This window comes from Amblyomma americanum, chromosome 10 (assembly GCF_052857255.1).
Source record: "Amblyomma americanum isolate KBUSLIRL-KWMA chromosome 10, ASM5285725v1, whole genome shotgun sequence".
NCBI classification, from domain to species: Eukaryota; Metazoa; Arthropoda; class Arachnida; order Ixodida; family Ixodidae; genus Amblyomma; species Amblyomma americanum.
This window is the reverse complement of record NC_135506.1, coordinates 35650432-35678153: the sequence shown is the minus strand read 5'-3', so window position 1 is coordinate 35678153 and position 27722 is coordinate 35650432. Positions and strand designations below refer to the sequence as shown.

Genomic DNA, 27722 nt, shown 5'->3' with positions numbered 1-27722 from the left:
GAACATGTTTTGTTTTAATTTTGCCAGTGTACTTTCAGCTGCAGTATAAAACTAGCCCTATTCATACTTCTGGGTAAAGGGTCTACCAATGTGTGCGGTTGTAAAAGAATATATCTGCAAACTAGAAAAGTTTGGCATAAGCATGTTTCATTCTGGCCTGACTGTACCTATAGTTATTTGGAGCAGGGTGTGTACCTGTACAGCAAGTTCGCTGTGCTCCATGCGGTGCAGGCTGGGCAATATTTTTATTCCTTTTTATCTCCCACAGTAATTTATGTACCAGTATGGTAATCTTCTGTATGATCAAATAGGTGGAGACCGGTGCAGTGCGCCAGTCTTGACAGTTGGAGTGCATTGGCAAGCGGCGCCTGCATGCAGTGTGGCACGGTTTGGAACTTGAGGGGGGAAGGCCAGTTACTTTTGTCGCCGATAGTATGGTAACAGTGATCTATCACCGTTGTGATGCATGATTTGCTGATCTTTGCAATCAGACTGTTTGCTGCTGGAGTCATAAACCAGCTGCAGCATGCCTGGCATTCCATAGCTTCTGGAGTGCCAATAATAATAATAATTGGTTTTTGGGGAATGGAAATGGCGCAGTATCTGTCTCATATATAGAGGACACCTGAACCCCGCCATAAGGGAAGGGATAAAGGAGGGAGTGCAAGAAGAAAGGAAGAAAGAGCTCCGAAATAATTTCGACCACCTGGGGACCTTTAACGTGCACTGACATCGCACAGCACATGGGCGCCTTAGCGTTTTGCCTCCATAAAAACGCAGCCGCCGCGGTCCAGTTCGAACCCGGGAACTCTGGTTCAGTAGCCGAGCGCCCTAGCCACTGAGCCACCGCGACGCAGGCATCCTCCACATTATGTTCACATCTTCGGAGATTACCTGGTGTCCTACAAAAAGGACTGGATGGAACACTTAAGCTCTGCATTAAGGATATGACTCAATAGCGTAATGGGTTAATTAATGCCCATATATGCGGAATTGGTCACTCTCAACTTTACACTCATAGATCCTGGGAGTCATCATACCACTGCTGGCACAGTGGTGGAGTGGCTAAGCGATGTGCCATTGCCCTGTGATGGCAGGTGCTGCCGCCGGTGGGCCTTGTGCGGCCCAGCTTGCTCTTCCCGAGCGACCAATCATTAATTTAATTACCGCCTGCCACTGTGGTCAGTTTTCTCACAATCCCGTGGCAAGGTTGTGATGATGACAGAAGGCCGTGTGACTTAGGTGGCCCACCTGGTAGCTTCTCCAGGGATTTTCTGTTGACAACGCCGACGACGCCAGATCTTCTGCCGAAAGGGAGCCTTAGCGCTATCACGTTAAAAAAAAAAAGTCGTAGGCTGGCTGCCACTGCATGTGAATTCCAGCGACAAGCATTAGTGGTCGTTGTGGAAATGAAATTTATTGGAAATGAAACATCAAGGCAACATGACAGTCACCGTACACAGTGAGTACTCACGTCACTGTCCTCCGAAAGCACCACTGTGCAGAGCTGAGCACACAAAAAAGGACAAAACGCCTAAGGAGTTGGAAACAAACATCAGGAAAAAGTGTCCCTGAAAGGGCAAGCACAGACTAGGCATCACTGCTGCTCCTGGCTGCCACTGATGTTCACTTGGTTGAAGAGCCTGTCCTTGATCACTTGGGACATGAGGCCATGGATGACCTCAATGGTTGTCTTGCAGCTGTCTCGTGTAGCCTTGGCCAGCTTGTCCTCAGTTCGCTTCTCGTGCGGGTCCAAGCCCAAGACAAAGCCGCCCCGACCGAGCTGAGATTCGGATTGCTCCAGCTTGTCCGACAGGTCAAAAACCTGCCCCGTCGTGTAGTCGGCATTCTGCACAGTAAAAGAAAGGAAGACCATAGACTTGTAGAGGCACACAGAAGTACAAAGAGACAGACAATATGTCTGATGTATACCAGAATATCACCTCTGACTACGACATGCTGAATCGCTCGGGAAACACGGGTCTGTTGAAGCAGAAATTTTTGCTGGGCTATTTTAGTGCATGGTACAGAAAGAAGAAGTGCAGACACAAAAAAATTTAAGACAAAAGCTTGTCCACATCACTCTCTCCTTCTTTCAGCCCAGGTCTGTTGCACGACAAAGATGGGCAAATACAGTTGACCTTTCATAATTCAAACTCTGAGGGGACCAAAAATTTGAAGTATGTGAGGCTGGAATAAAGGGAACCTTGTTAATACAACTGCTGTTGATGATACTGAACGATTAATTCCCATAAACAATGTCTCAATTAATGACCGTTCACAGTACATTGTATTTTTTAATTTTCAAGAAAAAAAAAAACATCAGCTCATTCATTGTGTGAGTAGGTATGCCGAGACTGAAATGCTTTGAACCAACTATATGCGCCGTGAAAAGCTTAAGCGATAGCGCAAATACGCACATAATTTGTGCACTTTTTATTCAGAAATTAGGGCTCGAAGAAGGGGGTGCGCAAATTATGCAGGGATTTCGCGAGTGTGACTTAAAAAACTCCACAAAGGTCATAATGCGCACTATAGGTATAGTGTACGTTGCTGCGTATATGTCAGCACCCGGACCCCACGCTGGCCGCCCCCCGAAAAAAAGTTCACTCTAAATGAAAAGCCACGCATCCCCCCCCACCCCCCCCTTGCGGGATGGCATGAAGGTGCATGTATGAAGCTGAATAAGGCACTAAAACAGCGTCATCGCTTGTGGCCCAGCCAATTGTTCGGTATTTCCGGATTCCGTAAGTTTGCTTTCGCAATTTCGTCCGGGATAGCAAGCACGAATCAATAAATCAATTATCACACCACACAATTCTTTAACAGTACCGCGCGAGCATCGACCAAACTGCTTGTCGGCGCCTTATCATGGCGCGGAGCTGCGAAGCCAGCGAGAATCGTCACGTGCGCACAAGTTTGCCGACACAACGATCGTCGTCTATGGGCAAACTTGTGCGCACGCATATAGTTGTGATATCACCAAAAACAAGCAGTCAGAGCCACCAAGAAAAGCGTAGCCAGCAGTCGAGTCACATGCATCAGCCAAACAGCGGTGTTGGCCTCTTCTATGAGCTACCGATCCTCCCCAGAAGCGCTGCTCGCCGTTCCGAGTGGCGATGCAGCTGGTTCCGCCGCAGTTGTGACAGCGGCCTCTGACACCACCATGAACGCCCAGTGCACAAAAGATTCAAAAAGCCTTCTGAACAAACACGCGGAATAGCCGAATGCTACTGGATAGAGCCATAGGGTAGAGCCCGCGTGCATGATGGTGGTCTAGCACAGCGCGGTGTGTAAAATATGCGAGTAAAAAATATTTTTTTGTAAACCCGGGTGATAAGTTAAGGGTGCGTAAATTATGTGCGTAAATACGGTATATTAAAGAAAATATTTAAATTCACAGCTGTATTTCTACGCATCCTAGAATAAATATAGCGAACAGAATTGTAACTGTGCAAATTACAGGGTACACCAATAAATCCCAAGGAGAGTCTTAGCAAGGAAATAAATTCCTTTGACAAACTCATTTTTCATAAACTTTTTAACGGCAACTGAACATCTGACATTTTTTGTGCCGCACAAAGAAGCTTTGCAGTATCTAGGCTAACACAGTTAAAAGGTGCATGAGGAAAGTTACCTCTGGTACACTTTGCATTTTTGCTGTGTAGCTGCTAAGACTACTGAAGTAGCATTTCTCCATTGCTGAACCATAGGACATGTTCAGTTTCTGCTCTGCTAGCTACCAGTTCCACATATCAATCAACTCCTTTCTTCAGGCCTACTTTGACAGCATCTGGGACGGATAGGGAATTCCACCATGAAATGTCCCACAGTTTCCCTTATCGAGGGGTTTTCAAACAGTGTTCCGCAGAGCCGTCGGGTTCTTTGGAGAGCATTTTGGGCAAGTTGCAGTCTGTAAAATGGCAGTATAATTGCTCTCTCTGCATCTGCAGCCGGATACAGATGTTTTTAAAGGAGTCTAGCAGCATAACACTTCCTGAAGAAGTGCCAAGCCCTGCTTACTGCAAATTATTTCTCACCTTCTTTATTTCACAGTGTTGAGCCTAGTTGATTGGTTCATGTGTATCTGATGCAACTTGGCAATTGAACGTAAGCTTTCAAACAGAGATGAAGGCAAGGCATGGATACATGCCCTGCTCTCATATTTCCTTTTACGCATTTTATTTATGGACTAATCCTACTGGTAATGCTTATAACAGGCAGTCAATATTTAATTAATTTTGTCCTTTTTGATGGCCTGCACGTTTGCATGCACTTCTTTGCAAGCACGTTAGGGAAGAAAGGGATATAAGCGAAAACATGCAGTTTCTCAGTGCATCTTGAAAAACCTTGGGGTCCCGCCAAGGCTAAAAAAAATTTAAGAACCTTTGCCCAAAATGTACTCTAGTACACCGAGTGCTGCCACTGTGTGTCTCACGCCTCAAACCAGAAAGTGCAACTGAAAAGGTCAGGAGAACTTGCCGTGAGCAGGCTGGACGAACTGAGTGTGTTGACCCAGTACTTGTTCCACAGAGAGTCCAGGAGCCTGCGGTCAAGCGACGACTTGAAGTAAGAGACTTCGAGGGAGTAGTACTGCTTGCAATGCACCCCAAAGTCTTCAATCTTGTTTAGGGGGATGGTTTGGTACTCAGCGGGACCCTCGTCTGGAGGCTTGTAGCCCTGCAACAAAAGTATAAAGACAGTGTCCAGCGAGGCAAGCTGCAGGAGAGGGCAATAAAACCAGCACATCGAGTGTGATTTTGAATGCATTTAATTAAAGCAAGCTGCGATAAACGAGTAAATATAGCATTCTGCTGCTGAATTGTAGTTTGATGCGGCAGGAGTGACTACATTTGTGTGATAAAGATGAAGTGTGGCAAGTGCGCTGCACGCACTCGCGCGCATGGGAGGAGAGAAGAAGACGAAGTAGGAGAATACAGATCGGCTCGACCGTATGCTACGTGTACTGTTTCATTGCTAATTATCATTACTACGATACAACATATTTTGGTGACGAGGATGCTGTTTTGATTCGGGACCTTCACGTGGCCTGCTCACCATCCGTCATGAGCTTTTCTGGGCTTCAGCCACCACCACCCTTCCTGCCGACTCCTGGTCGTCCTGCCCTTCCATGGGAGCAATGGGAGCTGGCGTTCCGGAATTACATGCTGGCCTCTGGTGCCTCTACTCTGGGCGCGGACAGGCGGAAGGCCATCCTGCTGAATTGCCTCGGACTGGAAGGTCAGCGCATTTTTTATACATTGGCGCCACCGTCGTCCACTCCAGCGCTTACAGCTGCGGCTTCGCACTCCGGTGACGAGGCGCCCCGCCTTGACGAATTTGATGCGGCGATATCCATCCTGTCGGAGCATTACAAATCGTCCGTGAATGTAATCGCCGCACGTCATCGCTTTCGCCGTCGAGTTCAGGCTCCAGGAGAGACAACCGATGAGTATGTCGCTGTCCTTCGCAGCCTTGTCGGCGACTGCGGGTTTGGGACCATGGCGGACGATATGATCAGGGACCAGCTGGTGGAGAAGACCTCGAGTTGCCATCTGCGTGAGCGCCTACTCATGGAAGGCTCCTCCTTGACTCTGTCGCGCGCCATGCTCCTTGCTCGACAGTGTGAGCAAGCTTCCCGGGAAGCCAGGGAATTGGCTGAGGAGGACGCTCCAGTACATCGTGTGAGATGCGAGCGCGGATCGAGACAAACACCACCTCAGGCCCATTGCTGCAAGTGCCAAAGTCAACCATCACAACCTGCTGCTGCAATACCAGAGCGCATGTGCTACCGCTGCGGTTCTACAACTCACCTAGCGAACAACTCTGCATGCCGAGCCCGCAACCGCAAGTGTCGTCGGTGCGGCAAGGTGGGCCATTTCGACTCTCTCTGCAAGTCGTCCGACCGTCCTGTTCAAGTTCAGCAAGTTGCAGATACTGTTGACACATCGTCGATGCCGGATGGCTCCAGCAGTGCGTCTATTCTCAATGTTGAAAGTCAAAAAAACGGAATTTTCGCCTCAGTCCTGATTGAAGGCAAGTTCATCCGCTTCCTGATTGACACCGGCTCATCTGTGTCAATTATTTCTGAAGATCTCTACCACCGATTCTTCGCTAAATATTTCCCGCTTAAATCAACTGCAGTTCAACTATTGGACAATTCTAAGTCTCGGATTATAGTCCAAGTGTGTTTTGTTGCCACAGCAAAGTTCCACGACCGTACCGCATGCATCCTGTTGTACGTTGTCTCGGGAGGCACAACGTTGCTGGGCCTGGATTCCATTGCCGCTCTACAAATGAAGATCAAAGGTGCATCGTTGGAATGTCTTTCCATGACACCTGATATGCCTCTGTTACCTCCTGAGCTACGTCCACACTTCGAACATCTCTTCTCCAAGGAACTCGGAGTTGCTCGTGGCTACGTGCACAAAGTCAGAGTGCAGGATTCCGTTTCTCCTGTTGCTTGCAAGCTCCGACGGCTGCCGTTTGCCATTCGTCAGCAGGTGTCCGAGGAACTCCAGAAGCTTGAAGCTCAAGACATCATTGAACGGGTCGACGCTTCCAAGTGGATTTCACCCATAGTCGTGGCTCAGAAAAATGATGGCTCCATCCGAATGTGCGTCGATTTGCGTGAGCCGAACAAGGCTATTGTGGTCGACAGTTTTCCTTTGCCTCAAACGGAAGAACTTCTACATAGCTTGGCCGGGTCACAGCGTTTTTCGAAGTTGGACCTTGCCTCGGCTTACCATCAAGTACCACTTAGCCCTGAGAGTCGGGAATTGACCACATTCATTACCCATGATGGCCTCTTCCGCTTCAAACGAATGTGTTTCGGCCTTGCTTCGGCGCCTTCGGCTTTTCAGAAGATGATGCACTTAATTTTAAAAGGGTGCAAAGGTGTCCTCTTCTACATCGACGACATCATAGTCCATGGCACCTCCCGACAGGAGCACCTGACCAACCTTCGTGCTGTTCTCGAGTGCCTGTCCCAAGCCGGACTCAAGCTCAACCACAAATGTGTCTTCGATGTTCCGAAGCTCACTTTCTTGGGGCATGTTGTCAGCGGTGAAGGACTGTTTCCGCTTTCTTCTGCCATCGAGGCGATTACGAAGGCTCCGACTCCATCTAACATCAGCGAGCTTCGCTCCCTCCTTGGACTTGCGGGTTTCTACTCCAAGTTTATCCCGCATTACTCCGATGTCGTTGAGCCTATGCGCGCCCTACTTCGAGGCAGCGACTCCACCTTCACTTGGACTGCTGCTGCGGATTCAAGCTTCAAACTACTGAAGTCCATGTTGACGTCATGTGACGTGTTGCATTTTTTTGATCCTGCCCTTCCCGTGGACTGACGCTTCCGGATATGGCCTTGGGGCAGTGCTTCAGCAAGACAACGGCCATTCCCTGCAAACTGTTGCGTTTGACTCGCGTACCTTGACACCCCAAGAAAGAAAGTACTCTGTTGGTGAACGTGAGGCCCTAGCTTGCGTTTGGGCGTGCGAACGGTGGCACGTGTATTTGTGGGGCCGGCCTTTTGTTCTACGCACCGACCACAGTGCACTTGTCATTTTGCTGTCGACGAAAGGAACGGGCCATCGGCCGTTGCGAATTTCACGTTGGTCGGCTCGCCTGTTGTGCTACAACTACACTGTAGAGTATCGCAAAGGCAATGACAACTCTGTTGCGTATGCTCTGTCTCGCCTTCCCTTACTGACCACATCGTGCAGTGAGCCCAGTGAGTTCGACGCCAGTGACGACGACTTCGTCTGCCTGCTATCGCCAGCCGTGACTCTACAAGAGCTTCAAGAGGCAACCATCAGCGACGCGGCAGTTGCTCAAGCCATTCAGTTTACATCGGCGACATGGCCGGACAAGAAAAGCCTACCGGAGAACCTTAGGCCATACTATCTCCTGCGCTCGGAGCTGTCCGTCGTGCAAGGCGTCTTGTACCGAGGTGACAGGCTCGTCGTTCCCGAAAGTTTGCGACGACGCCTCATGGACATCGCGCACGAGTCACACCCCGGGATCAGCCGCACGAAAAGTCGACTGCGAGAGCTGTACTGGTGGCCACGAATGGACGAGCACGTCGAAGAAATGGTACGGACATGCGTCGTGTGCCAGTCCTGTGACAAATCGGCTCGTCCGGTGGCAGCTCCTCTGCAACCTGTCGCCTTCCCAAAGAAACCTTGGGATAAGGTTGCCATTGATATCGTGGGGCCTTTCGACCAAGCTCCCAGTGGCTGCCGCTTCGCGATTACTCTCATGGATTATTACAGTAAGTGGCCAGAAGTTGTCTTCGCTAATGCCATCACAACTCAAACCGTTCAAGAATTCCTGCTTGGCCTCTTCGCTCGTGAGGGTTACCCTCAAGAGATTGTCTCTGACCACGGACCTCAATTTTCATCGATGGCCATGCAAACTTTCCTCCGCGAACGGGGGATATGCCATTGCTACTCTTCAGTGTACCATCCCCAAGCTAATGGACTCGTTGAACGATTCAATCGAGTGCTTAAGTCCTACATTCAGCTAGCTCTGTGCGAGCGACGCGACCTACGTACAGCGATTGTGGACTACCTCGGTGTCTACCGCTGTACGCCCCATGCCACGACAGGAATTGCACCAGCTGTCCTACTTCATGGCCGGTTGCCCCGCACAAGACTTAACGTCGTAGGACTGCCGGATCAGTCCTTCTCAATGGATCCGACAAAAGCGCTTAAGCTTTTGCGGCAGAGGCTTGACGAGAAACAAGCGCAATACAAGCTTTATGTGGACCAGCGGAGTGGCGCCCAGTGTCGTGACTTTCAGATTGGCCAGTACGTGCGTGTCCGCAAACCAAATGTGCAAGGCAAACTGTCAGCTCGGTTTTCGGAGCCACGGAAGGTTCTGGAGCAGCGTGGACCTGCATCTTATCTGCTGGATGATGGGCGAGTGTGGCACTCGTCCAAGTTTTCTGCGGTTCGCCCAGAAGTAGTTCAGCAGCAACTGTCCTCCTCAGCTCCAGCGGCCCTTTTCACTGATATTTCGCCGCCTATCGACGGCAACCGAATGCCGCCGCCCAGTTCACAGTCCGGAACCGTGGTCCAGGGTCCTTCTTCGGACGCGCCTTCAATCCATAAGATGCCAGCCGTTCCGCCCGCTCCGGAATCGGCAGCCGCTCCTCAACCCTCGTGTAGTAAATCCACAGCGGCAACTGCGGCTTCACCTCCTGCGGCGCCGCGCCGAAGTACTCGCAAAAAGAAGCGGCCCGCATGGTTCAAAGACTATGACATTCGCTAGACATTTTGTTTTTTTTAAGTGCGGCGGAAATGTGATAAAGATGAAGTGTGGCAAGTGCGCTGCACGCACTCGCGCGCATGGGAGGAGAGAAGAAGACGAAGTAGGAGAATACAGATCGGCTCGACCGTATGCTACGTGTACTGTTTCATTGCTAATTATCATTACTACGATACAACAATTTGGATGGAGGCAGAATGCATGTCAAGACTGCAACCAACCTCATTAAAAGATCCAAGGCAGTCAAAACCAATCCAGTCTTTCACTTAGGAGTAATTAATGCATGTTGCTTTGCATGTTTTCATGGATTGACTGAATGAACAGCACACAAAAGGGGCATCAATTGCTAGGTACAAGTTCTTACGTATATGACACCTGAGAATATGTTTACATGCATATCTGCAAACAAGCTATTTTGACAGCAATTCATGTTATAGCATAAGCTTAAAATAAAATGCAGTTAAATATTAGCAATGTATTCGTGTCGTCTCTATTTGAAATCTTATGTTCTATTGCCAAGTTGCATCAGATACGCATGAACCAGCCAGCTTGGTTTAGGGCTATGTGAAATAAAGAAACTGCTAAATAATTTGTAATACGCACGGCTTGGCACCTTCCAAGACACGTTATGCTGCGAGACTTATTTAAAAAAACATCTGCATCCTACTCCTGAAGCAGAGAGAGCAATTCCGCTGCCTTTTTTGACTGCACCTGGCCTTCTACTGTAATTATCTGATCTTAACAGGCACCTTTTCCTTGAAAATTCAGCCGTGAATCTGTGTGCCTGTTACAACAAAACCCAAAACCACGGTATAAATAGGCCCAGTGTCACTGACATCACGATATGGCAGTTAAGCCTTTCTGCGTCTGCAGTTGGCACTTCGTTGGAGGTCTTTGGCCCAACGATTACTTTGCTGTGTGATTTGTGTTTCATATGTTTTTGCCCTTTTCTATTTTCGTGGAGATGTAAATTGGGTGCAGATTAGAAGTGGGACCTTAGAGTACGGCAATACACCCAACAACACGCCCACATACAAACATGCAAAAGCAAAAGAAGACTCTCAACACCTTTGGGTATGTCCTGAAGGCACCCAAGTTCACCTTTCCAGCTGAGATAGTCCTCACAGGGTCAATCTGCATAGGTTATTGATAAGGAATTCAAAGTTAGATGACAAGTTCCGTAAGATTTAAACATTAGCCACCAGCACTGATTTGAAAACAGGTGCCTATATATTTACAGGCCATGGTTACCATAAAACAGGCATCAAAAAGCAGCTATTTTATACAGTTGTGTAAATTAAAATAACATTTGAACGAACAGTTAAGAACCGTAAATAAAAAAAAATTTGTTGCCCAATAGCAACTGCGTAACCAAAATGCTCTCCATATGCAATGCTGACTTGAGCCAGCTCCAAAGTATTACAGCAAAAGGTTACTTAGCTGACATGTGAAAAAGTTTTATTGCAAGCATCTGAGCTTCAATTCACAGAAATGTCCATAGCGTTAGGTTTAACAAAAAAAGAAGTGAATAAGAGCATGACTATCATAGCGTTGCAGTCCAAATGATCAACTGCAACTTTACAAAGTCATATTTTAGGGCAGGGGAAGATTTAAATGTGAAGGGGTGCTGTCATGTCCATAAAATGCATTCCTTTGTTCAAAAAATAAATGCCACCGAGGCCTCCCGGCAAAAAATATTTGTGAGCAAGCGAGAAAGGATCACTGCTCTTAACCCCAATGCCCATTTGCCTGTGACTCGAGGCCCCTGACATGCCTGAACTTCAGTCAATAGCCAAACATTCCAACAGAACCTTGGACATAGGCACTCAACTATTCACATTCTATTCACCAAGAACCATGGAGTTAGTAACAAATAACACTGTACAAACACAAGCCACTCACCACAATGGCAACAAAGGGTTCTTGGAACTGCTGGTTGAGCATCTGGGTGCTGACGTCGATGCCGGACAGCCAGCAGCCATAGCCAGGGTGCGAGTGGTACCAGCCCACCACATTCTCCAGCCGGCCAACTGTCTTTGCATTCTCAGTGTAGTCCGCCATGTACTCGTATGCCTGAGCCTGGGCGTTCACCCGCGTCTCCGTTCCTTCCACGGGCAGTGCAAATGAGTCCATCACAATCATTGTGTTGGCATCCACCTGTTGGCAAACACAAATAACTCATTGAATGGCTCATTTAGCACCAAAGTTACTTCGTAAAGCACAAACAAATCGATTTCACAGGGGTCACTGTGCATGCCTGATGGAACTGTTTGAACCATATTCACAGAAGTTCTTCCTGTGCTATCAACCTGCATGAGCAAATTTGGGACATACGTTGAGACCAAATGTTCTGCAAGTATGGATATGCTTCCTCAGCCACATATCGTGCAAAGCTTTGGCAAATTGGTAGTTTTTGTTCCTTGCAACTATGAATTCAGGGATAAGGTACTGAGCTGCTAGCAGCCTAAGTAGTAGCAGTGGCAAGTTAAAACTTGTTGTGCAGTTGGTCAGTCTCACTGGCTGGGTACCTCTGGTAAGCTGGTACCCACGGTTTGCTACTTTCAGCACTGGTGATTGCACTGGGTGCAGGTTTAATCTGGTTTTTGCACATTCTAAAAAAAAAAATTGAGATTTCACTTGCTCTGTAGCTCCATAACGTTGCAGTTTGGGCATGTTGGTATGACATGAAAGTTTGAGTGCGCAACCAGACGAGGACGGTGAAGAAAGACAGGTGACACACGAGCACTCGTGGTCACCTGTCTCGTGTGGTTGTGCACTTAAACTTTCATTTCATGTTCTTCTGCAGCGCTTATTACTGAGTGAAAATCCTTCACACAAGATCACAGCTGAGATATCAGCAAGGTGCGTATACATGCACCTGTTGCCACTGCAAGACCACAGTGGTCTAAACACAATGGTCAAGCGAACAGGACTTCGCCAAGAGACTTGTCTCGCTTTACAACTCACTTTTCCAAGTAGGAGCCCCATGACTTCCAGCGTTCCTCCAGAACGCGCGTGCATCACCATCTTCAAAAGGGCCAGGGCGGACACTTTCATGTCTTTGAAGTAGTGCGGGCTGCAAAGGATGGACGAAGGTATCTATCAACGCTTAACCAGCCCGCAATGCACAAGGCCTTCGCCGAGCAAATGAGAATACTATGCTATCCTATAAAATACAATACCTCACCGTGAAACACTCAGCTGGAATGCTACTTCTTTAAAGGCGCCGATTAGTCTTCCAGACGCAATCAAGTGTGTGCTAAGAGCTTGTAGAGGACGCGTTGTTCCTTAAGTTGCAAATTAAAAGGAGCTCCGTTCACCAAGCCATATTTGCTTAACGCATTTCAGAACAGAGTTTTAGTTGTTGAAAGATAGAAAGCACAACGAGTGAGGCGTACCCAACATATCAAAATAATAAAAATCATACTCTTTCTCCCACGGCTTGGCTGTGAGGATGTCCTGTTGTTGCTTCTTGTTGTATTTGTACAGATCGTCGACACTCTGCACTGTCTCAACGTTGTTGCTCATCTCCCAAGTTTTCTGCGCCATGTGGTTGTCCATGATGCCGGTAATTTGAGGAATAAGAACAGGGTAGAATTGACTTTGACGCAGGAGCCGAGAGAGTCGAGAACTACAATCACCCACTGGTGGCCGCCATTGACAAGAACACATCGACACAGCTTCGCATAAAGTTTATAAAAACAATTTTAAAATAATAAATAACTAATAAAACCATATTATGTATAAAAATATAAAATATCATTTTTCATTTAAAACTATTAATATTTGCAACTACTTTTGCAGTTTCTGCGAACCTGTGTTCTCCTTCAAGCACCGCACACGGTGAACTTCACGGAGGCAAGGATGGCTGCTACCGTTGTGCTAGGAAGGTCACTGCTGCGAAGTGCACGACAGACAATTTGCGTCAATGCAGTGCGGTACAAATCCGAGGAAAAACCACGTAAGCCCGATCGCTGCTTCGCTGTTGCACTGCGCTTTCGTTACTTGCGCCTTGGCGTGGATCGGGCTCTCCGTGCCGTGTGTCGGACACCGGCTAAGCCTAGCCGCACGCATCGGAAACTACCGAATTTGACTGTTTACCTCAAAAGCCCATCTGTTCTACGCCTGATTGCCTAGTTGCATTCTAACCTGGAGTATTTAAGACCGTATGCGTGTGGTTAGAGCGCTGGGCCTGCGCAGGGGCGGGGTTTAGGCAGCTCCAAAACACTCCGCTGGTCTATTTCAGACGAAGTGTTGCCGGCTTTTATGGATGTTCGAAACAACTTTATTGATGCGAAAGTGTTTGCTGGCGCCACTGATTGCACCCTTTTGAGCGCGAAGTACTGAAGCTTGGAGTGGCAGGCCGATTGCGGGATATTTATCGTAAGCACTTGTTGCACTTCGCGTGGCGCTCCGTAGCATCCGATATTGAGGTAGTTTAGGCGGCAGTTAACTAGGTCCTGGCCGCAGTTAAAGTTGCTAGTAAGAGCACGGCTAGTAGTAACGGTCCGCTGCTGTTCGTAATGTGACGAGCACAGTCGTTAGTTTAGGGGGCGTCGAAAATCGATATCACAAATCTTCCTGTGTGAATGAATCGTTGGTGTTATCACCGATAAGTGAAACAGTAGACGTGCCAGCATGTTACTTTTCCGGAACTTCACACATATCCTGATTGTTTGGTTTTCTTCCAGGCCTATACCCTGGCATGGAGTACGCCACTGGACGCGAGAAGCAGGAACTCCTAGCCCATGCAGCTGGAAATGATGTGCGTTCATGTTTGTTGGAATGTTCTGGATGCTTCGATGCTGACACTGCTTTAGCAGTCCGGTGCTTAGGCCACTGCCGCCCCACTGTTATTCCCTACATGAAAAAGGCTGTGCTATGATTAGCGCATGACAGAGGAAAGAAGTTTGGCTGTAATTTGTAGTTTTAAGGTAAAACATCAACACTGCGTTTGTTCTTAGACAGAACAGCTGATTTTGACAAAGAAAAACTGCGCAGAGTCTGTACAAGCTTGCAAGTAGGAGCCCCTTTCACCCAAGCATGAATGGGTTATTTGAAAAAACGCCGCAAGTGACTCAATGGAAGTAGCACATACGTGAGGAGCTTGTCTGTAGCTCATGCGGTGGTTGGCCGAACAATAGGTGCGAATTTCTAAAGCGGGTAGCGGTTTTCACTAGTAATCCTTGCACTCAAGCATTGCAGCATAGCTACATGAACGTTTTAAAGCGCAGTGCCTGCAACAAAACAGCTGGGGTAAGATTTTATGTTACCTGACCCTCGGCTTGCTCCTCCAGCACTGAAGACAAGTAGACAAGCCTGTTCACCTCTGTACATGTCTCATTGCAGATTAAGGTTATGCCCCTTGCTCTTTTTTTTTTTTTGTGTGTGTGTGTGTGTGTGGGGGGGGGGGGGGGGGGTAAAATGTGGTCCATACAACTTTTGTCCTGAGCAGGTGTTCAGATGTTTGTAAGCCCAAAGTGTATACCTTGCTGGTTCGTTTAACTGGTCTATGTGTGGAGTGCCCCTCGGTTATTCAGGAATATTTGCGCTGGCTGTGTTGAGAGAGGTGGCTCGTCTTAATGACCTTTGACGATTCTTAATGATTCCTAGGAGCAAGAACCGTTGTGTGATAATGTGCATGTAACGTAGGATGTAAATCGCATGGGCTATTAAAACTGCGATGCCAGCAAGGATCACCTGTTCTACGCCATGCATAGTGTGTACAAACTTACTACATCAAATTATCTGCACCTGAGAGAGGCAACACTTTACACTTTGCAAAGGGCTTGCTTTTTAGCATTTAGGCCAGCTTGTGCCCCCCTCCTTCAAGCAAAAAATCTCGCATAGGAAAACCATGCTGAAGCCCATTTTTTTGACGAAAAAAAGCCCAAGAAATACATTGTTCAAATGGGACCACCTCAGCTATTTAACCCTTATCGTACTTCCGAGAATGTGGAACTTGAGCTCTAATGGGCAGTGTTCAACTATGCTGTTTTCTGCTGCCGGTATTGAACGTTTTCAAACTGAGCGGCAAATTGTGGATAATGTGGCAGTGATTGGAGAACAGAAAGTTGCTTGAAGTCAATAGCAGCCTATAGCTGGCGCTGTCATACCAAACAGTAGGCCACATTCGCTTGGCAAACAAAACAAAGCCTGGGAATTGAGATATTGGGAAGACAAATCTTTGTTCGAATATGGGAAGTATTTTCTTAGTTACTTGCATTGCCGTTGCAACATATTCACACTTCTGTGACTACAAGTGTAATTTGCCATTGAGGCTACTTTTGTTGGTGCTGTTTTCAAGCCTGCCAATTTAATGCATCATGCAACACAGCTGCTTATTTTGCATGACCAAATGCCACCTCAGCTAGTGCCATACAGATCTGATGGTTTGTTGAAAAAGAAAGGTGTAGTGCCTAACAACCACTTTCAGACATCATGAGTTGATGTTTGAGACGTGTTTGAATGTGTATATTTATCTGAGCTCTACACGTAAATATATCGGAACGCTAATTTCTGGGAATTTCAAACCATTGCATTTGTCCTTTTCGTGTTTGGCTAATCCATGCTAAAGTTAGTTTGGTTAAATGTTTACCAGCATTAAAAAAGTGCAGACACAAAGGTTTTGGTTGCTTGTTTCCTCTTTTGCAATAGTGCGCAATGCATCAGTACAGCTGGGTCACCACATGCGTTTCACCTATGCACAGTGGATAATTGGAATTTATTATCTCGTACGGTTTCAGTTTCAACAGCTGAGTGGCAGCTAGGGGTCAAACTGGGCTTCAGGTCACTTGAGACATTAAAGAACTGCTATATAGGAGCTGGTTCATTGTTTCAATTAACTCAAACACTTGTGTCATCGTGCCTCAGGGGCCAAAATGGTAATGAATGAACAAGCGATTGTAATATTGGTTTTTTTTACTCGTGGCCTGAAAGTCAAAATGAACGTTTGTCACCATTTGGCCGTAGCAACTGAAACAGCACGAGACGAAATGCGGTTATAATTCTTTTACTGCACTTTGGCAAATTCTGCGTGGTTATTGGTTTACTAATTTATTGTGAGTGATTACAGAGAATGAATGCACAACTGAAAATGTTATGCCTGTACCCTTTCAACGGTAGTCATTTACATCTTGGGCTAATTTTAATTTTTATTTTCAAAACATAACTGTCCATAAACAAAGCTTTAAATGGTTCCTGAAAGCCCCGCTTCTCCCTAAATACCAGTGGGAAAGTTAATTTTTGTATTCCTGTGAAGCCAAATAAACTAGCTGTATTAACGGTGTGCTGTGTGTTTACTGCCTGCTCTTTCGCATTGGCTTGTGCAGGATCCGTTTGACATGAAGGTCTTCAAGAGAGGCCCTGGCACCAAGGACAACCCAAACCTGATCCCATCCCACTTAGAGAAGCGAATGATTGGCTGCATTTGTAAGTAGCCCTGTTGTTTACCCCTGGGTCTGTAGTAAATGGGACCTTTGCAATGAATCGTCGCTGTTAATCTTGGCAAATTAGCAGTGAATAATTGACCTTTGACCTATCTTTCTTAACACAAAGAAATGATGTTCTGACACTTTTGCATGTCCTGCTTACGGGCGTGGAAAGAAGTGTGCTTGCACAGGTTTACGTGCCTGATGTTAACTTGGGGCCGCCGCGGTGGCTCAATGGTTATGGCGCTCGGCTGCTGACCCGAAAGACGCGGGCTCGATCCCGGTCACGGTGGTCGAATTTCGATGGAGGCGAAATTCTAGAGGCTCGTGTGCTGTGCGATGTCAGTGCACGTTAAAGAACCTCAGGTGGTCGAAATTTCTGGAGACCTTCACTACGGCGTTCCCATAGCCTCAGGCGCTTTGAGACGTTAAACTCCATAAACTAAACTGATCCTAATTTGGAAAGTAACTTCTGTGTGGTATGTATTATGTCTTTATTCAAGACTGGTGCTACAGCAAGACACATACATACTGCACATATCGCACTGAGGGTGCTAGCTTGGGTCACACTCATCCACACACCATTACAGCGCTGCCCCATGGTTGTATCTATGGCTGCCTACATAACAGGGACTATGTTCAACCCTGAACAGAATTGTGGCTGATCTCAGGGTGGTAACACTAAACTTAAGCACTTTCAATGTCTTCATTGATAATTATTATGCAGGCAGAAACCTTGTTTCAGGCTCATGGTTTCTTAGCCTTACGATTGTGAAATGCACAGTGCTGGTATAGATAAATGCTGCTTATAATGGTGCCTTTATGCTGTTAACGCGTGCTTTCCAAGTGACTGCAAAGCTTTTCTGGCTTGGTTTGAGCCCCCTGCGTTGTTTCAAACTCCTTGTTAGTTTTACGAAGTGAGAACTGGATAAAATGCTGTTGTACGCAAGTACTCTGCATGCTTCCTCTTGCATATTGATGTATTGGGAAATTGGGTACTGTGTCTACATTAAGGTCGGTTTCAGTAAGTTCCTACATTACAGTACAAGGTACAGTTTCTCTATAGGGCTTTTTATTTCTCATTTGTGTTGATATAGCTGAACTTTGGCATTTTCTATCTTTTTCTCCTTTCAGGCGAAGAGGATCAGACGCACATCAACTGGATGTGGTTGCACCGAGGGGACCCAAAGCGCTGCGAGTGTGGATACTGGTTCAAGATCGTGGATGCAAAACCATTGTAGCAAGCACTGCCTCAGGCCTAGTCCAGAGTAGACCACAGTTTTTTCTCAAGCCAGGAATGCAACGCAATCTAGGAGTACGGCAGTGCTGCTCGCAAGCACAGCACAATGTTCGTTTTGTTTCCCCGTGGCAAGAAATAAAAAAATGCCTGAAGTTTCACATGTCGTTGCCTTGTTGCTTTGTTCGTAATCTGAAGTTTCGTTTTGTGGAAACGCCATGTTTTAAATTGGGCGCGCTAACTAAGAACGGCAGTTAGGCTTCTCTGCCGAAGGGTATCATCATCAGTTAGCCGCCGCCTCTTTTTTTTTTTCAGCCGTTGAAGCACAGACGTTGGAATGCGTTTTAATACGACTGTAGGCGCTGCTCATGCACGCATGATAAATAAGTGCGTTTAATATGAAGCAATTATTAATCTGGCCGTGTTTACAGCAGCATCGCGTTAGTACTGTTATACTAGTAGCATTAGTTTGCGGTCCTCGGCGTCTGGTGCGATAAAAATTGTGTTTGCTGAAGTGGATACCCCTGCACTCAAGCGTAATCGGTTAATCTTGAATTACTTGCGTGTTTCAGTTTCGGTCGGTTTCGGACGACGTGGAGTGGCATTTACTAAACGGCGGTTTCGGCATCGCTGGCCGAAATTTGACGTCACCTTTCGGTTTCAGCATGGCGTCGTGCGGCTGGTGTTTGGGGTGACTGCTAGGCCAACTTTAGAATCTTGTTGCGGCGCGCCGATTCTAGCGTTGTCAGTGTGCGAACGATGTCAATCAGGTAACGGAGAGAATGCGCACAGGTTCGAACACAGGCGAAATGTTTATCACCCGTGCTCTGGAGAAGATTCTAAACGATCGGGAGATCAAGCGATCCTATCACTCGCAACTGAGGAAAGCCTGTGAGCTCGCTCTCGGTAAGTGCACTCCTAAATCTGCCCGTTTCGTCGCTGCATGGCTTGTTATTTTTACTTGGTTATGCTTTACGCCCCGTTGTTTACGCTGTTGTTGGAACCGCGTCCATCGTGTCGTGTCGTCCCGGCTTGATAATTTCCCTGTGTGTGGGTTTGCATTGCTTCAGTGGAGAACGGTACGTGATCCGAGAGCAGGTGTTTCGATCTCTCGTAGTTTTTCGTTTTTGAAGTTGCGTTCGGGGTGGGAACACTTACGTTAGCGCTTTTAATTACGCTAAACGATCGGGTCGAGTGTTCCTGTGTCAAGCGCTTTCGCCGGGCGCTGCAATTAACGCACGGAATCTGATTGAATTCGTGATATGCGCAGCTTTTCGGACCGTGCCCATTTTGTTTTCGTTATTCTTTGCTCGACGCGCCGGAACCATCTGGAGCTGTATTCAGTATTGATGTTTATATTTTCTCCACAAGGTCCCCGCGCCGTTGCGACGACTGATTGTTGCGCTGCTTGTCCCTCTGGAGTGTTCGTGTCACGTTACACGTAGTTGCTTCAGACTTCGTGACCGAAAGTTTCGTTCACGTGTGTATCAGCGTGTCGGGGCACGGTTTGCGCTACCTTGACAGTTCGTTTCGTGTGCCTGTGTTCACTGTAACGTTGCATTTTTCCTGTTGATATATCGAAAACGTTTTGTGAACCGCGAGCTCTGCCGATTTGTTTTGGCGGTTGTCAGTGCCATACGCTCGCCGCTAACCGTCAAGCCGCCCTCGAGACATTGAGTCGTTTTAATCTTTTTTTCTTTAGTTCGTTGCTCATTGCTTTTAAAAGGGTTGCCAACTTGCACTTGTTTTGTGTGGAATATGGTATCATGCTCTTTTATACGTTAATATCCACGATAGAGAAAGGTGACTCTGTTGTCATCTATGCGGTGATGACGTCTAGCTATCTTGAAGGCTTTTATTAACAACATATTTTCAGCAAGATAAGAAGTGGCTATGATATATGAAATGTAACATTATTATTGTCATAAATCAAAATATACATTGTCTCGCGGTTTGATTTCGGACCATCTGGTAACCCTGCACGCTGTGATGGCGTCTTGGGGGCACTTGGCGTTCTAGCTGCCACGGCACGAAGTTTTTTTTGCAACAGCTTTCGCGCGTGATGTCCTCACGAAAGCCGTGATTTCGTGACTCAGACGGATTGTGCGTGAGGAAGTCGGCAAGGCGCAATCAAGCATTATGATCAGTTTGTCGAAGAAGCTGAAGCAGAGCTCGCCGAACAACAACACAGACTCCGCGCAGAGCTTGGCGTCCGAGAGTGCCGGAGCTGTGACGCGAGCTTCAGTCCGAGACAGGCTGCTCGTGCGCGAAGTGCAAGAAATGGAGGCCATTCTTCCCAATACATGCACGCTCAAGTTTGGGGACCCAGACGTGCTGCATCGCTTCGAGCTTGTCATCGCGCCCGATGAAGGCTATTGGCAGGGCGGCCGCTTCGTGTTTCTAGTCGAGGTTCCCGAAGACTACAACATGGTGCCTCCTAAAGTGAAGTGCATGACTCGGCTCTGGCATCCGAACATCAACGAGGAAGGGCATGTGTGCCTGAGTCTTCTACGTGAAAGCTCCATCGACGGTGCGGGCTGGGCGCCGACGCGGACACTCAAGGAAATCGTCTGGGGCCTGAACGCGCTCTTCACGGACCTGCTCAACTTCGACGACCCTCTAGACAACGAGGCTGCCGAGCTTTACCAGAGAGACAAAGAACGCTTCGTAGCCAAAGTGCGCGAATACGTGCAGATGTATGCTCAGCGGTAAATAATACGCGCGGTGGCTGTAATCGCAAATCGCGTCTACTGGTCGCCACACGCCCGTAGTAATCTGTTGCCATTATATGTGCTGACATTGTGCTGTGTGTGTTTGGATCCTTCGCATGCATTCATTTTATGTGCTTCTATGCAAAGTACAAACCAAGTCTATAGTGGTGCGACCTCGTGAATAAAGTTATCTTCTTATTGCCTGCAGCCTCAAGTATATGTATTGCCAATATGGTCTCCCTCTTTGTATTATTAAATATTGACGGTTCACTCGCAAAAATTTGCGCTTGCGTTGGGGGGTGGCAGCAGCCGAAGTAGATTGGCTTGAAGAGGCAGCGTTAGCAGCTTAATTGTTAGCTTGAGCAAACTGGAAATCGGGCAGAGGTTTTCTTAGGTTTCGTTGCGAAGTGCAGAAGTGCAATCATATATGTAGCCATAACTATTAATTTGCCATGCTATAAAAAAAAAAGCCGCAAGCCGTTATGACTAGGTAGTTTGCTTTAACGCTGAGTAAATCCCTGCAGTTAACCGTGCAAGCTCGATCTCATGGTGTACAAGTGAAAGCACAACTGCTCCAGCCTGATGGCAGCCGGCTGACAATCCTGATCGCATTTTACTGTTCAGGCTTGTCAAGGCTTCGATTGTGATATGCCCAGAAAATCTTGCCGTGATGTTGGCTCCACACTGCAAGTCCGCAGCATGAATAGCTGTCCCCCCCCCCCCCTTTTTTTTTTATCAGTGGTCCTGTCCATAATACTGATATCACTAAATCAGCGTTTCTTACGTTCCTGTTGCATGAATTCTCCTGAAGGTCGGCTGTGGTGCACGTTTGTCGGTAAGGGGTGGAGCAGAAGTATGCAGCAGAAATATACTGGTCTGTTTCAGTGGCAAATAGAGCACATAGCGCGCGAAATACTCTGCGACTGTTGTCATACCAAAGGTGTAATTAAGCACACATAACGAGAAGCAAACCATCACCCCAACTTTCTGTGCCACCTCACTTCCCTTGGTTAAACTGGCTGATTATCAACAGCTGCAACATTTGCAGAGCTGCTGATCAGGTTCTGTCGTAGATGCGCATGCACACGTGCTTCCACGCAGGGAGAGTTGGGGCATTACAGCTTCAGAATGCGAGCGCTAGTCATGGCTTTCGCAACCTTTCGCGTGCGTAGTACGACCTGTTCAAACATTGCGTGATCACATAGTCCAGAGGGAACAGCGCATGATGAATGTGAGAAGGTAGAACTAGGTTGTGATGGCACACGTTGAATGCGGTGATGCCTAAACAACCCAAACGTGGATGCTCACAATCGTGCTCACAATCAAACATATTCACAACGCGCACAGTTGCTTGCAGCCCCTCTCTGAGTCCACACACATATAATCTTGCTTCATTTCCCTACTGCAAGGTGTCGCGACAGCCCCATCTACTGCCTTGGCATCCTCTTGGAGTGCTATCCCTACATGGGCCTACTGTAGTAGGCTCCTAGGGAAGATTCCTTAAAAGGCTTGGGCACTTGGGTATGGTGCTCTAAAATACAGCTTGGGTTAGCACTGTGCGAAAGATGGCCCCGGGTGAAAGTTTGAAAGATAAAGAGAAATGTCAAGCTACATCTTGGGGCACGAAACTGCGGCCGTACTGCTCGCTTCTGTCAATCCGAGCTTTATCCATAATACCTAGGGCGCTTGGAAACTGGGCAAGTTAGTTCTCCCCTTAGGCCGCTTTAGATTGAAATTGTAGCATACTTGTAACTGCGCAAAGCATGAGCTCCAAGCAAAAGCCCCGGGACAGGGGTGCAAGGAGGGTGGGAACCCCCCCCACTCCCCACCCCCCATCTCTAACTGCTTGCACTTGGATCAGATTTTTGACAATTGAAACACTTCAATTCTGGGACTCTTTCAATGAAAATCACAGTGAGGCTGAGCTACTTGGGTTCGTAGCCAGTTGTAAAGCATTTCATATATGAGTAGCCTAAACCAGTCATGCCACAACAGAAGTCGACTGTCTGACTTTTGTACATGATCATGATTAACAGAATTTAAGCAAACGATGCACAAACTTTTATACTGCAATTGATCACTCCTTGTGCGTAAAGCTTCCCATCTATAAACCTTCCCATTTCAATTCGTTTTATATTGCCGTGAATCTTTGCACTGTTTGTTCGTTCGCAATGCGTAATGCGAGACGCGACCAGGCTTATCTTCATTGATCGTGGCTGCGTGCAAATGCTTCCACATTTTTCCAGGTTGTTGTAGTTGCTTTTGGTTCTTTATCTCGAAGGTTCCTTGCCAGCTTTAAATTAAGCGCGGCCAAGAACTGCAGGCATTCAGTTCGATTACCGCCGAGCACGCTAGCGGCTAACGCCACCGCCAAGCCATTCAGTTCTTAGTGGGTGCGAGTCAGCCCCTTAGTTTCTTTTGGAAGCCTTTTCATTGTTCCCTACTGCTTTAGTGTCGTCACCACAACGTGGCAGTTTGCATAAACCTTTGAACATAGAGAAATAAAAATAATAATATAAAATTAGAATGTAAATGAGCATTAAATAAATAAATAACAAAAAAAAGCTCGGTCTTGCCCCCCCCCCCACCTACACACACACACACACACACTGTAAAAAAAGTTCCAGAGTCCCTGTATACATAAATCTTTGTCAACACTTGCTACTTGCTGCAATTACGTTGCTGAACCACTGAGGACAAGAGAGACATGATGCGAGTTGTCTACATACCTCTTGGCTGCCGGTATTCTAATCATAATTTTTGCTTCATCTACTATGGTATCAGTTTGGGGGACATTGGTGTTATTAAGCTCTTAGAAAAACGGACCTTGCAAACTAAATAGAATGGGAGGGAAAGTGTACTTATTTCATACCTAAAATTAATGTTTGCAAACTCTAGCAGGAAAAGAGAAAATGCATCAGAAACAAGGATAAGCCAAATATTTGAACTGCTTATGTTGATAGGCCACTTCCTAGCTGATTTGAAAAAACAGGAGCTTTCGTGAAGTTGACATGCAGTCATGTACATGTCAAAAACCTTCTGTATTTAACATCACTGCGATACTTTCCCAAGCAGCCTTTATTTGCTGTTAGCTCTCTCTCTCGTGACCATCATCAAACATAGCTGCAGCAGGCATGCAGTATGGGATGCCATTACAAAGTCTAGGAATGTCTTGTTATTTCATTGCTGTGGTATTTCATACTGTATCAGGCTGCTGCCGGCAGGAATTCATTACATCCAACCTGACAGATATAGCTTCCGAACGCTAGCGCATCCAGTTCAGTGCAGGTTTTTGAGGTATGCTTTGATTGATAGACATTGTATCCATTCTTTCTGTTGTTCAGGTCATTGTTGTCCTTGATTAGTGGCCTCACTGACTGAAATGTGTATTTTTTTTTCTTGTAGAAGAGATCAAGAATGAAATCAAGAACCAAGCACCTGGGTATGTGGTCCTGTGCTTTTTGCTCTGTTTTTTGCCGCTTTTACTTTGCTTGGTTCGGAGCTTGCATGCACACCTTACTCAAGTAACATTATGCCATGCAAGTTTGTGTGCATGTTTAAGGCATTGCATTTAGGTTGCGTGTGCCCTCAGTGAATGATCGAATAAATCAAAATTTATTGAAGAGAAGTACTGTGTTTAAAATTAATGTCTTTTTTTCCCCCCTTTATGTACTGTGCTTAACATTTAATCCACCATAGGATCATAATGTTGTTCTGGGGTACTCTGATGAGTCATTGGCTCATTTGTTACTGTCCCTCATTCCTATACCAAGTGGTAGAAAAGAGAAAAATACCAGTTTATTGGTATCAAGGTGTGCCTAATTGGCACCTGCAGATGTAGCATTTTATGGCTGTAAAATTGTTTGAAGTTCTCTCAAAGTCCTTTTTGGTAGGTATAGTGCTTGGTTATTCTGTCACAATAAGGGTTCTGCTTTGTGCTGGGCAGGCTCTAGGTGGTGCTAATAATAATAATAATAATAACATAATAATAATAATAAGAATAATTTGCTTTTGCAATTTTCTGAGAGAGATTTCTGAGACAGTGAAAGGAACTGCTCTAGTCATTCGCCACGGTGCCAGGGAACAAGCGCTGCACCACCACAGATGGCGTGCAAGTTGGTAGTCTTTGTTGCTGCTGTCGTTTGCATTGGGGAAAAAAAAAAAAAGTCTTGCAGAATTGTTTGCTGGCATGGGGCTGGAACTTTGTCATCCACTTAGGGCAGGAGGCTGATATATACGCAGTTAGCTGACAGGAATAGGCAAGGTGAGGAATTTGTTAGGACGTATAAACCTCGGTAATTCAGACTTACTTGATTTAAACTTTTGGTTTATTTGAACTGGTGACTTTGGTCTGGCCATCGAGTGTATTAAAAATGCATCCCTTAATTTGAACCGTGCAAAATTCAAACGAGATTTTGGTCCTATTCGAGTTAGAATTATCAAGAGTCGACTGTACTGCTGGCCGCAAAAGTTTGCGGGACCTGCGATGCGCGGCAGAGCAAAGCAAAACTGCATTGCTGCGCCATCCACCATCACAGAGCGTGGTGCCGAGGCTCATGGCCCACCTGTCGCGGCAGTGCCGTGAACCTCGACACCATCAGTGACTGACGTCAAATGGCACAGCAATGCAGTTTTGCTTCACTCCGCCATGCATCGCAGGTCCCGCAAACTTTTGTGGCCGACAGTACAGAAGAACCCAGCAGTCCTTGAAACCAAGGGAGCCATAGCACAATATTTCTGATTGAGTAATCATTTGGATAGAAGAATTTTAGGAAATTGAAGAAAAACCTTTGCCCGGAACTAAACCCACAACCTCCACATATTGCGCGCACTGCTCTATCAACTGAGCTATAGCAGTTGCTTTCCCCTCTTCTACTTTGGAGTGTTTCTTCATTATCGGGAGATTGGTATGGACGATCAAACTCCACAGTTAACGATATTTTTTATTCTGCATGCTGCAGTGGCTCACTCACATTTAAATTTTACTTCAAAGCAGGTTTATGACCTTGCCCCATACTGCATTTGCTACGATCTCTCCTTGGTTCATTCAGAACATAAGATTTACGCAGCCATAAGTAGCAGGGTTAGTAAAATGCCGTCTAACAGTCAGCACTGACAGCATCTTTTAGATGATGGTTGTCCGTCTGTTGCTTTCTGTTGTGCGTCACACATTTATGCATTCTGGCAGGTTGCACAAGGGTAGCCAGCAAACAAGCTAGCGTCTAAAAATCATATTGAGCATTGCCATCAACTATTAACTGTTGTCAAATGTGGTCCGAAAAAAGTCCCCTCTGAGTGATATTTGAGTGGAATCAAGTGAACAGTACTGGCAAAGCAAGTGTTCATAAATGTGTGTTAGAGGTGTAGCTGCAGGTTTGTTCCTGTAGAGTATGTGCTTTTGTCATTTGGTATGTGTTGGTGAAGCAGTGCCAAATAGGTTACAATACTGTGTTTTGGAACTTTGTTGCAGCATGTAGTGTTTAACCCTTTATGAGGCGTTAGCGGCGTTCATGTCTCACATGTGTACAGATGGTAAAATTGCACCCAAATGACTCTACTAGTTGAATGACATCGCTTTCAAGTCTTTTCTACTACTAATTTAGTAAGAAAAAGGGGTACAAAGTTGTACCAATCACCTTTATAAAGACCTAGAAAGTAGTTTATATCCTTACCTGGAGTCTTTTTGGACAGATCAGTGCTCGTATCACAATAGAAAATTGCTTTAAGAAGTATTATGAAGCAGTTGACAGATGGAAGATGCCGAAAAGCTTGAACAATTTTTCATTTTTTTTGTTTTCCTGCCAATATAATACTCACCGAACTGTACACCCGTGCTTGTAAAAACACACAGAACACCAAAGAGGCCTGTTAGGGAAAGATAAAAACACGCTGTATGGTTTGTTTGATAGTTTGTTAGTTTTCAGCATGCAAAGATATCGTACGTAGGTGCTCAGTTTTCCTTTTCTTTCCTGGCATTTTAAGCAAATGGGGCATATGTAGCGAGCACAGCCTTGCCGTGTGGGTAGAGCGTGGCTGAAAAAAGCAAAAATGCCATTTGCAATTTTTTTGAGGCCTTTGTTGTTTGAATACTCACTCAGAGTGGAAGTACGCAGAGTAAAGTTAAGAATGATCCCTGGAAGTTTCCTTTTGCCTGGATCAAAATGTTTTCTCCGGAAACAAGCGACAATTCTGGGACGGTCGAGCCGTTACTGAGTGTACCTATTGGGTCCATTTCCCCGCTACACATCTGAGCAAGTCCAAAGCAAGTGCTGCGTTCCATGCATTGTCAATGGATGTATTGCATTGGCTTCGAAAATTCAACCGCTGGTGTCATGTTGTCATGTTAATATTTATGGTGAAACGTTTCAAGACGGGCCGTCGAGGGCTCAAGAGTTTCATGTTGCAGTTTCAGACATGCATTGTTTTTATCTCCTAGTGCTTGCATTCTCCTTCAGATGGTTCGGAAAATATACTACGTTCCTCTCTTCCTATCCTTCAAACGTCTCGGAGAGGTTGGAGTTCTTTTTCAAGATTCGTATTAACCTTCATTTGGTTGGATTTTTAAAGTTAAGTCTTGCAACAGCTGTTTGTGTGCCCAAGCTGGCAAAAAGACTGGGTCAGGTTTGCAGAGACCTACTGATTGTTGTTTTCCAAGCCGGTTGTCCTGAAATTGACTAAGTGGGTGCTCTTTCATTGTATTTGGTAACATGTATAGGTAGCTGCTGTACGAAAGCAAGCAGTCAGTTCGTGTCAAAGAATTCTGTTATTTCTGCACTGAGGTTGAAAAAGTCGCATGAATATTACTTGTCTGCAGGAAAAGTACTTGGAGAAAAGGAATAGGTCTATTGTCACTCGTGCTCAAGAGGTTGTCACCCATATTTATGATGTTATCAATGGTTGAATTCTCGTTATGCGTTTCCTTTAATATTGCAGCTGCCTGTATTATCAACATGCTGGTGTAGAGAGCAGTTGCTTTGATTAGAGCCGAGTGCCACTGAGTGTAGCATACTTACATTGTCACAGTTTTTTTGCACTGAAAGCAGTGGCAGCGGTTGAATGCAGCTTAGGAAGTTT

At 46.3% G+C, this 27722-nt stretch overlaps 3 protein-coding genes and 1 pseudogene across 4 annotated transcripts in view; 3 read left to right on the top strand and 1 right to left on the bottom strand.

The window, feature by feature from the left end:
* Positions 1-1395: 1395 nt before the first annotated feature.
* CSN5 (COP9 signalosome subunit 5) lies at positions 1396-12945 on the bottom strand. Its single transcript, XM_077639456.1, has 6 exons — positions 12698-12945; positions 12238-12346; positions 11173-11427; positions 10339-10404; positions 4483-4680; positions 1396-1849 (listed from the first exon to the last, which is right to left on the bottom strand). Exons 1-6 carry the CDS (start codon positions 12940-12942, stop codon positions 1598-1600), a joined length of 1125 nt encoding a protein of 374 aa, XP_077495582.1. The 5' UTR covers positions 12943-12945; the 3' UTR covers positions 1396-1597.
* Positions 12946-13078: 133 nt separating this feature from the next.
* Positions 13079-18098, top strand: LOC144106610 (cytochrome c oxidase subunit 5B, mitochondrial-like). The gene is made up of 4 exons (XM_077639457.1): positions 13079-13231; positions 13962-14035; positions 16602-16701; positions 17835-18098. Exons 1-4 carry the CDS (start codon positions 13135-13137, stop codon positions 17939-17941), a joined length of 378 nt encoding a protein of 125 aa, XP_077495583.1. The 5' UTR covers positions 13079-13134; the 3' UTR covers positions 17942-18098.
* A 152-nt stretch (positions 18099-18250) lies between these two features.
* The window catches only part of Sec71 (ADP ribosylation factor guanine nucleotide exchange factor Sec71), a 58237-nt gene continuing 48765 nt past the window's right edge, over positions 18251-27722 (top strand). Inside the window, exons 1-2 of the mRNA XM_077639455.1 lie at positions 18251-18843; positions 24054-24090. Of these exons, the coding sequence (XP_077495581.1) occupies positions 18720-18843; positions 24054-24090 (161 nt within the window). The 5' untranslated portion in view covers positions 18251-18719. The remainder of the gene's footprint in view (positions 18844-24053; positions 24091-27722) is intronic.
* LOC144106609 (NEDD8-conjugating enzyme UBE2F pseudogene) lies at positions 19925-20870 on the top strand (annotated as a pseudogene). Its single transcript, XR_013309060.1, has one exon. The product of XR_013309060.1 is annotated as an NEDD8-conjugating enzyme UBE2F pseudogene (transcript).

Bases quoted from the DNA above. Each gene is read 5' to 3' on its own strand.
- CSN5 (XM_077639456.1), bottom strand. From the start codon at position 12,942: ATGTGTTCTTGTCAATGGCGGCCACCAGTGGGTGATTGTAGTTCTCGA. The intron at 10,405-11,172 runs GTGAGTGGCTTG...TAACCTATGCAG, and splicing joins AACCCTTTGTTGCCATTGTG to ATTGACCCTGTGAGGACTAT. The intron at 1,850-4,482 runs GCAAGTTCTCCT...TTTACTGTGCAG, and splicing joins GTTCGTCCAGCCTGCTCACG to AATGCCGACTACACGACGGG.
- LOC144106610 (XM_077639457.1), top strand. From the start codon at position 13,135: ATGGCTGCTACCGTTGTGCTAGGAAGGTCACTGCTGCGAAGTGCACGA. The intron at 13,232-13,961 runs GTAAGCCCGATC...GTTTTCTTCCAG, and splicing joins CAAATCCGAGGAAAAACCAC to GCCTATACCCTGGCATGGAG. The intron at 16,702-17,834 runs GTAAGTAGCCCT...TTCTCCTTTCAG, and splicing joins GCGAATGATTGGCTGCATTT to GCGAAGAGGATCAGACGCAC.